This window comes from Marmota marmota, unplaced genomic scaffold, assembly GCF_001458135.2.
Source record: "Marmota marmota marmota unplaced genomic scaffold, marMar, whole genome shotgun sequence".
In the NCBI taxonomy this organism is placed as follows: Eukaryota; Metazoa; Chordata; class Mammalia; order Rodentia; family Sciuridae; genus Marmota; species Marmota marmota.
The window spans coordinates 17,038,764-17,048,640 of record NW_026000174.1 but is presented as its reverse complement, the minus strand read 5'-3'; the positions used below and the strand labels follow the sequence as shown (position 1 = coordinate 17,048,640).

At 34.7% G+C, this 9,877-nt stretch overlaps 2 protein-coding genes across 2 annotated transcripts; both read left to right on the top strand.

Annotated features, from left to right (window-relative positions):
- The first annotated feature begins 2,788 nt into the window (after nt 1-2,788).
- LOC107160768 (olfactory receptor 51A4-like) lies at nt 2,789-3,739 on the top strand. Its single transcript, XM_015507407.1, has one exon. The coding sequence runs from the start codon at nt 2,798-2,800 to the stop codon at nt 3,737-3,739; it is 942 nt and encodes a 313-aa protein (XP_015362893.1). The 5' UTR covers nt 2,789-2,797.
- Nucleotides 3,740-8,420: 4,681 nt separating this feature from the next.
- Nucleotides 8,421-9,389, top strand: LOC107160760 (olfactory receptor 51A4). Its single transcript, XM_015507399.1, has one exon. It carries the CDS (start codon nt 8,441-8,443, stop codon nt 9,380-9,382), a length of 942 nt encoding a protein of 313 aa, XP_015362885.1. The 5' UTR covers nt 8,421-8,440; the 3' UTR covers nt 9,383-9,389.
- Nucleotides 9,390-9,877: the final 488 nt, after the last annotated feature.

The window sequence follows — 9,877 nt, the reverse complement described above, 5'->3', positions numbered from 1 at the left end:
AAAAAAAAAAAAAAAAAAAAAATATATATATATATATATATATATATATATATATATATAGACAGCACTCTAAGCTGCAGAAAACAATAGGTGCTATTCAATTTTTGTATTATTGAAAAACTCAAATGTCCTATAGGTTTTTATATGTTAAAGAAAAATAATCTATAGTATTATTTATAAATTCATGTTCTTGAAACAAATTGATCCCTGTGCACCTCACTTGAGGCTATCTTTTGAAGTCATAGTGTGGGAGCAGGAAGCTGTACAGTGTATTTAAGGGACCACAGATGCATGTCATAGCAGCAGAAGTCCTAAGTGGAGGGTGAGGAGGCTCCAGACCTGCATATGGCCTAATAGGGGAGGGCCCAGGGCCTCACATATCAGCAAGGTGTTTGATAGTGGAAGATCTTTCTGAGATTTCTTAAGACAGAATAGTCAAATTCATGTTAGAGTAAGGCAAATCTTGTTATTCAATAAAATTATTTTTACTCCAGAAGAAAAAAAAAGTATGGGATATTTATGTTTAAATATTTCCATCTTAATATAAATATTCTCTTTTATTCCTCCTCTCTTATCCCATGCAAACTAACACTGGGCTTCTGGGATTGATGATTCTCTCATGAATAGCCTATAACAAGCTAAAGCTTGGGTTGCAGAAGCAGTGACACAATAAGGCAAGGAAGGACCCTTGTACAGTTGTTATTTTATTCATTTCATTTTGGTCCTGCATTCCCTCAATTTGTAAGCAAAAATAAGGATAATGTTTATTCAAAAAATGTTTAGTGAGAACCAAAATGTGCCAAAGCATCAGAGCAATCAAGACAAATACCTGCACAGCTCCCCTCCTGGAACTACTCAGTGCCGCACTATTGACGAGATATGCCTCTCTTGTTGCTGGCTGATTGTCTTCCCTCCACTCATATCTCCATTGCTTTGACAAGATCCCTGTTACAGTGACTTCAGGTTGTCCTCCCCGAATTATGTTACCTCTTTGGGCACCTATATTAATGTTCCTTTGATCCTAAAGTGGCTGGTCATCCACCCCAGTAAATCTTGATGTTCTACCAGTAGGACTCAGGCCAGTCTATACTGCACCCCAGTTATAAGGATGGCACAGGGCGATCTCCAGATAGGTGTTCTTCTCAAAGATGCAATTTCCCATATGTAACTTTGATATATCGAGAAATGTATTTGGGGGGTACAGTTCCACCTTATAGCAAGTTTACTAAGATATTAATGACAATCAAATTCATTCTAAGTTATATATGTCAATGGCTTTTAGTATATTTGTACTACTGTTCAAATATTACCACTATCTAATACTATAATGTTTTCATCAACCTGAAAAACATTCTACATCCCTTAGTAGCCATTCCCCTTCACCCCTTCATCCAGTCTCTGAGAACCATGACTCTTTCTGCTTCTATGGATTTGTCTATTCTGGACATTTCAAATAAATGGAATAATGCAATGTACATTTTTTCATGACTTGTTTCTTTCTCCTAGTATAATGATTTCAAGGTTAATTCCTGTTAAAAAACACACAAATACTTAACTTGCTTTTATAACCAAATTATATTCACAGAAAACAGTTTACCATGCATCACTTGACAGTAAATTGGGCTGTATACAACTTTTGAGGAAACATGCATTTTCTCTGTTCTTAAAAATATACGTAGGAACAGGATTCCTAGGTTATCTTATATTTTAAAATTTGAATAAATTGCTAAAACATTTTCCAAAGTTGGTGAAATATTTGCAGTCTCAACCTCAATGTAGAGAAGTTCAAATTTCTCCACATCTTTGCCAATAATTACTATTTTTCTTTTTTTATTTCAGCCTTCCTGTGTGTGTGAAGTGATATTTCATATTGGTGTTACATTTGACTTACATTTCCCCAATGAGTAATGATGGTAAGTATATTTTCATGTCTAATGTAGGGTTGTAAAGGTCCTTTATATATTCTTGAGAAAGTCCAAATATGTGATTTACAAATCTTTCTCTCATTCTGAGTTAACTTTTTAATTTTTTGATGATGTCTTTCGAATCCTGGAAGTGTGTTATACAATATGTGGTTTTGTTGTACTTGATGGTTTCAGTGCCATTTCTAAGCAGACATTGCCTAACTCAAGGTCACCAAGATTTACTTTCTGTTTCCTTCCAGGTGCTTTATTGTTTTAGCTCTCACACTCATATCTATGATACACTTTGAGATAATATTTGTGTTATACTTAACACAAATAGTGCCTAACTTCATTCTTTCAGTTATGGAAATCCAAAATCAGCCAAATTATTCCAGCCAAATTTTTTGGCAAAAATAATTTCTTAAGGTTAAAAATTCTTCAAAACTACAAATGGAACTGTGAACAATGGAGTTCCTTATTTGATCTTATACTTGTTCATGCGATTTCCAAGTGTACGCATCACTATCCTAACAAAATGTTATAGTAAATAGAAAGTGAGAAATTTGCTTCTCCCTTACTGTATGCTGAGTCCAAGAAAAGTGTTTGGAATATTATATCTGTTTATTGATATTTATTTGTGGAGATAAGTATATTTTCATTTATCTCTTTTTATCCTGCTCATATGGGTCCTGATGTTACTCTCACTTATAGTTTATAAAATATGCTTAATACTAGGAATTATTGCTTAGTAGGAATTATTGTAGGAGAATAGCTGGCATATCAAGATTTGTGTCAACCTGATGAATACAGCTTACTTGTTTGAGACAATTAATTTATGCCTTTGTAGGAAAAAGTTTCTGAGACCCAGGTTCTGGTTTCTTCATACTCCTGCAATGTCAGTCTTCAACATCTCTGAAGAGGGAATCTCCACCTTCTTCCTGATTGGAATCCCAGGGGCAGAGCATGTTCACCTGTGGGTCTCCATCCCCATTTGCTTCATGTACCTTGTTGCCATCCTGGGAAATGGCACCATCCTTTTTTTCATAAAAACAGAGAACTCCCTGCATGAGCCTATGTACTATTTCCTTTCCATGCTGGCATTCTCAGACCTGGGGCTCTCCATCTCCTCCCTTCCAACCATGCTGAGAGTCTTCTTGTTCAATGCCACAGGAATTTCCACAGATGCCTGCTTTGCACAGGAGTTTTTCATTCATGGGTTCTCAGCTATGGAATCAGTAGTGCTTTTGGTCATGGCCATTGATCGCTATATAGCCATCTGCAACCCTTTGAGGTACACCTCCATCCTTACCAGTGACAGAGTCTTTAAAACTGGTTTTGCATTTGCCACCCTATGCATTTTACTTGTTCTCCCATTCCCTTTTATTCTAAAGAGGCTGAAATTCTGTAAGAAAAGCATTTTGTCCCATTCATATTGCCTTCACCAGGATGTGATGAAGTTGGCCTGCTCAGACAACAGGATCAATATAATTTATGGATTTTTTGTGGCTCTTTTATCTCTATTAAACTTAATGTTCATTTCTGTGTCTTACGTGTTGATCCTGAAAATTGTCCTGGGCATTACCTCACACAAGGGTCGACTCAAGGTCCTCAACACTTGCATTTCTCACATCTGCGCTGTGTTCATCTTCTATGTGCCTATTATCACCTTGGCTGCCCTTCACCGCTTTGCCAAAAATGCTTCTCCAGTTATTAGAGTCCTAATAGCTGATCTCTTCCTTCTGGTTCCCCCTCTAATGAATCCCATTGTATACTCTGTGAAGAGTCAGCAGATTAGAAATGTGATCCTGGCAAAATTATGTGAGAAACAGCATTGATGGGAAACTTCAGCTTCAGTTGACATCAGGCTAACACAACTTCAGAACTTAAGTAGGGAATGAAGAATGACAATGAAAGACTAAAGACTGAACTCAAACACATACTACATAAACTCAGAACATTCTAGGTTGGGTGCCTTGGGTAGGTTTCAGATGATAATAGGCTTATAACTAATTTTCCTGTCTCCTTTTTCATTTTTATCTTTTCAATGCAATCAGATACAAGTTTCAACCATAACAGCACAGTCCTAATTAGGATTACAAAAAGTTTTCAACATGTTATTCTTCAAAAAAAAAAAAAAAACAGAAGAAAAAGAAAAAAGTATACTCATTAATGAAAATAAAACCATTAGATGGTAAATAGCTATTTAATTAACTCATGTATGAACAACAATGATTGAAGTCTGTTAAAAAATTTAAGCATGCACACCCACAGCATAAGCATCTTCTGATTACCCATTGTGTGTGTGTATGAGATAGATTAGCAATTCAAAAAAACTATTAAAAACTCATGAATTACTTTGAAATATGTTTGAAGCTATAAGACTATAGAAGTCATTTCTCTAGAAGTGATGTTTTCATGATTTACAGCAAGCATTTATCTATAGTGGAAAATGCTAAACTAATCATCATCAAAGAAATTGTGCTGATTTGTACATCCAGTAGAAAAATGTAAGAGTTCTGATGCTCTATATCTTCATCAAAATTTGGAATTTTTAACCTTTTTAATATTAGTCACTCTAATGAGTATGTTATAGTATCTCATTGTGATGATAATTTCTATTTTCCTAAACACAAATTGGAAAAAAAACAGTCAAATACACTGTATTTTTTTTAATTTTACATCTTGATTGATAGGAGTTCTTTATCCTTTATCATAGGAGAATATTCTTACTTGGTGTTTAATCTTTTCATAAAAGTTTTTCTATCGATTATTTCTGGTTATTTAAATCCAAGTATTAATAATAACAGCTCAAGTACGTGGGAATATGGGTACATTATACATTGTTTTGGAGACTGTAAATTGATATTACTATTTTGGAAAGTGCTATGGCGATTCCTCAAAAGACTAGAAATGGAATCACCATAAGACCCAGCTATCCCATTCTTTCATAATTACCCAAAAGAACTAAAATCAGCATAACAAGTGATATAAGCATATATAGTGTATAACAATGCAATTCACAATAACCAAGTTATGAAACCAGACTAGAGGCACATCAACAGATGAATAGATAAGGAAAATGTGATGTATGTACACAATGGAGATTTACCCAACCACAAAGAAGAATGAAATTTTTATTTGTACATAAATGAATGGAATGGAGGAACTTCATGCAGAGTTCAATATATGAGACTCAGAAAGTCAAGGATTAAATGTTCTAGAGAAGCTAGAAAAAAAGAAAAATGTAATAAACAAAGGCGGATCTCACAAAAATAGAAGGGATACCAACAGTGTAGAGGAAGGGGATGGAGGAGAAGGAAGGGAGAGTCATGGTGAAGTACTCAGAAAGAAGTTTACCAGCTACCAAATTATGCTATGTCCTTGTACAAATATAGCACAATGAATTCTGCTTTGATATATAATTGTAATGTATTAATTAAAATAATTAATAATAATATAAGGGAGATAGTAGAGTAGAGCAAGTGGACTAGAGGAGAGAAACAAAGGAGGGAAGGGAAGGTGGTGGAGAATGAGATTGATCAAATTATGTTATGTGCATGTATGAATATGGCCTAATGAATTCCACTATAAAGTACAATTATAATTCATCAATAAAAAAAGAATTTTGTAAGCTAAAAAAAAGAGTTTTTCCATTTTGTCTGAGTTATTCACTTTGTTTAAAAGGTTGTTTATTATATTTGTTGAATCCAGCTATTTTCTGTATTGTCTGCAGAGCATTAGCTAAATTCTCTAGTTTCATTATTGATATAAATTTTGTGTTTGCCATCTTATCCTTGATCAGTCTCTCCAAGTTCTTGTTTGTTTGTTTGTTTTTGTTTTTGTGGTGCTGAGGATTGAACCCAGAGCCTTGTGCATGCAAGGCAAGCACTCCAGCAACTGAGATATATCCCCCCAGTCTCCCAAGGATTTTTATACTTTTCTAAATATAAAATGTTTCTTAAACTTTTCAAAGAATCAAATTTTTGCTTTATTGACTTTATATTATATTTCTATTTTATTGATTTCTGATCTTATCATTATTCTTTTTTTCTCTTTTCCTTCAGGTTTAATTTGTTCTTTATTTACCATTTTCTTGAAATGGAAATTTACCTTTAGATTTTTACTACTTTCTCTTCCAATTTAATGAAGTTAAATAATTTAATTTCATTAACATATAATGATTTACAGAGGCACTGTTTTAGCCTTGTCCTATCTACTTGATATGCATATCGTCATCATCATTATCTACGAGGTCAACTAATCCATGATATTTACTTTTATAGAAAAATTGCTCAAATTTATATAATTCAGCTATACCACTTTTCCATATTTTTCTAAAGGAGTTAAATTCAGCATACTATAGAGATACCTGTCTATTCATGTTTATCATAGCACAATTCACAATAGTCAAATTATGAAATCAACCTAAGTGTCTATCAATCAATAAATAAAATATGATATATCTATATTTCTCTCATATATAGATTTATCAAGATGAGATAGCTATATAGAGAGTATTCTTCAGCCATAAATAACAAAATCATGTCATTTGTAGGAAAATAGATGGAACTGGAGATCATCATGTTAAAGCAAGTTGGAGTCTTAAAAACATATCACAGGTTTCCTTTCATATGTAGAATCTAGAGGATAAAGAAACTATTAGGCAAGGATAAGAGGATGAAGGGAAAGGAAAAAGTGAGGGCAAAAGGGAATAGTGCAAGGCTGGAAATAATAAAAATATGCTATATGCAGGTATGAATACACTACAACGAAACACATTATTCTGTATAATTAACATGCACTGATAAAATACTTCAATTTATAGCAGGAAAACCAATAACAAATTAATTCATTAAAATATCTGATTTCTTCTTATTATCATTTTAATCTCATTTATAAACTTCAAAATATATTATTAAGTAAATTAACATACAAAAAAGATACAGTGCTAGGTTATAATATAAAAATTCTTTAGAATATTTCTTGTTAATTGCTAAAATCTGTTATTTTATTTTATAGAAAGCATCAGTAGGTGAGAAAGTTAATGAAGATAAATAAAAGTAAAAATAACATTGAGCAAATGGACATGTAATATCACCAAGGCAATTATTACAAACACATCTCTCTCTCTCTCTCTCTCTCTCTCTCTCTCTCTCTCTCTCTCACACACACACACACACATCANTTAAGCATAAAGTATTATTGATGTGATAGGTGCCTTGAAAAGGGAAGATTTGGGAAGGGAGAAAATGGAGCCTGTGTTGGACAAGCTGGTTCTAAGTGGTGCTCAGAGTACCTGGAGTGATGGTCTCAAGCATCAAGAGTAAAGTCTACACTAAAAATATATGTCTGCAGGTGTTTTTCCTTGCAGTGCTTTTTTGACTGCACAAATTCATCTAATAACACCTATGCTTAGTCTCTGACCTGGGTAGAGGGGTAACATATCAGCCAGAAGTCTAGCAGAAGTATCCTATCTTCTTTATGTATGCACAGTATCTTTCCAGTACCTGGTTATTAACAACCTTTCTCCAGCCAAAGCAGTTATATTTTCAGGCCTAGGTGTTTATTTTATTTCTGTGTTATCAATTATTTCTGTGGGATTTATTGCATCTGCAAATGACTGTTATCATTCTCAGAGTAGATCCAGCCTGGCTGCAATCCCCAGAGAACTCAGGGATTCTAAAGCAAATAGAAAAGGAAGAGACAAGCCCTAGTGCATCCGGAGGAGCCAGAGGTGGCAAGACAGGCAGCAGCATACCCTCGGGGCCAGGGATGCAGGCCTTGCAACTATCAAGGGAGGAAAAGAAGATTCAAAATGGTTTAAAGACTGTACTGGTTCCCAGACTACTGAGTTGCAAGAGTTCAATAAAATATCTTGGATTTTTATACTGGGATTCTTTGACTTCTCTCACAATTGCTCATCACTTAATAGTAAGTACTCAGATACTCTCATTTATCTCTGCATTTTACTTCTATTTTTTGGTAATTAGCCACATAGACCTTCATATACAGAAAGAAGAGGAATTCAGAAGTCATGTCATTAAGATAAAACCTATGGCAGTTTTGTTGATAGAAAAACATACTTTGTAGGAGTTATTAGAATTAGGAAGATATTTAGATTACTTTGTTCACATGTAGCATCATTCTAGAAATTACACCTGCCTGCAGGTCCATCTTCTGTAGGATCTAAAAGCAAGAAATAGTAGAACTCCAGGTTAATTGATTTAGGCTTACTGATATTTTACAGGGAAAATGAAATCAAATACATATCTTCATAAAAAAATCAATTTTAGTTTTTGTACAGGAAAAACATGGCCAAAAATAATTTCCCCAATTTATGACACAGGGAGATTCTAGTCTAATGTGGCATTCATTTGTCTCCATATGACAGCTACAAGAATTCTCTGTTCTTTCAAAAAGAATTAAAGAACCCATAAATTCCAATGTTGCTTTTTTTTCCTGCAAAATTTCCAGAATTTTGTATTTTCCTAACATAAGTGCCTGTACATTTCATTGCAGAGCCTTCTGAATACATCATGGCCATTACCAACACATCATATGCTGAAATCACCACCTTCCTCTTGGTTGGGATGCCAGGGCTAGAACATGCACACATCTGGATCTCTATCCCTATTTGCAGCATGTATCTTACTGCTATTCTGGGAAACTGCACCATCATTTTCATCATCAAGACAGAGCCCTCCTTACATGAGCCTATGTACTATTTCCTTTCTCTGTTGTCCCTGTCTGACTTGGGTTTGTCTTTGTCTTCTCTGCCTACCATGTTGAGGATCTTCTTGTTCAATGCTCCTGAAATTTCAGCCAATGCCTGCTTTGCCCAGGAATTCTTCATCCATGGATTCACAGCACTGGAGTCTTCAATCCTCCTGATCATGTCATTTGACCGCTTCTTAGCCATCCACAACCCTCTGCGATACAGCTCCATCCTTACATCAGTCCGAGTTGCCCAAATAGGAATGCTGTTCTCCTTTAAGAGTATCCTCCTGGTTCTACCCTTCCCCTTCACTCTGAGAAGCTTGAGATATTGTAAGAAAAGCCAGCTATCCCATTCCTACTGCCTCCACCAGGATGTCATGAAATTGTCCTGTTCTGACAACCGAATCGATGTCATCTATGGCTTTTTGGGGGCACTCTGCCTTATGGTAGACTTCATGCTCATTGTTGTGTCTTACATCTTGATCCTCAAGACTGTGCTGGGAATTGCATCCCGAAAGGAGCAGCTCAAGGCCCTCAATACTTGTGTTTCACACATCTGTGCTGTGGTTATCTTCTATCTGCCAATCATCAACCTGGCCATTGTCCATCGCTTCGGCCAGCATGTCTCTCCCCTCATTAATGTACTCATGGCAAATGTTCTCTTACTTGTACCTCCACTGATGAACCCAATTGTTTATTGTGTGAAAACCAGGCAAATCAGGGTTAGAGTTGTAGCAAAATTGTGTCAGAAGCAGATATAATAGTGATACGTGATAACAGTGGGGGGAAGTCTTTGGTGAGTGAGAAAAGGTAAGTTTAAGAATTGTTTTATTCACTTTGAATTCTTACAATGGGCATAGAACTAGAGACAAGAAGTGCATTGTCTGAAGTTCTCATCTCAGACAGCTAGAATGAAAAGAGTTGTTTTATGATGTTTGTTAATCAGCATCATCAGATAATCATCAAACTACAACTATACAAGTCTTCTGAAAAACTGGTGAATTTACAAAGTTTTTCATTTCCTGTGAGTTTTCATATGAGATCCCTTTTATTGAAAGGTGCTTGACTTCAATTTCATGCAATTCTTTTCTATTCATTTTTTTTAATTTACATTTAATTTTACTATGGGTTACCTAAAACCTTCTATTTTATCTTTTATTGCTATGCTATTCTATATTGGTCATTATGCTTGTTATTTGCAATTGCTGTTATATATTTATGTTTATTTCATTTATGCTTACTTACTGACAAAATGT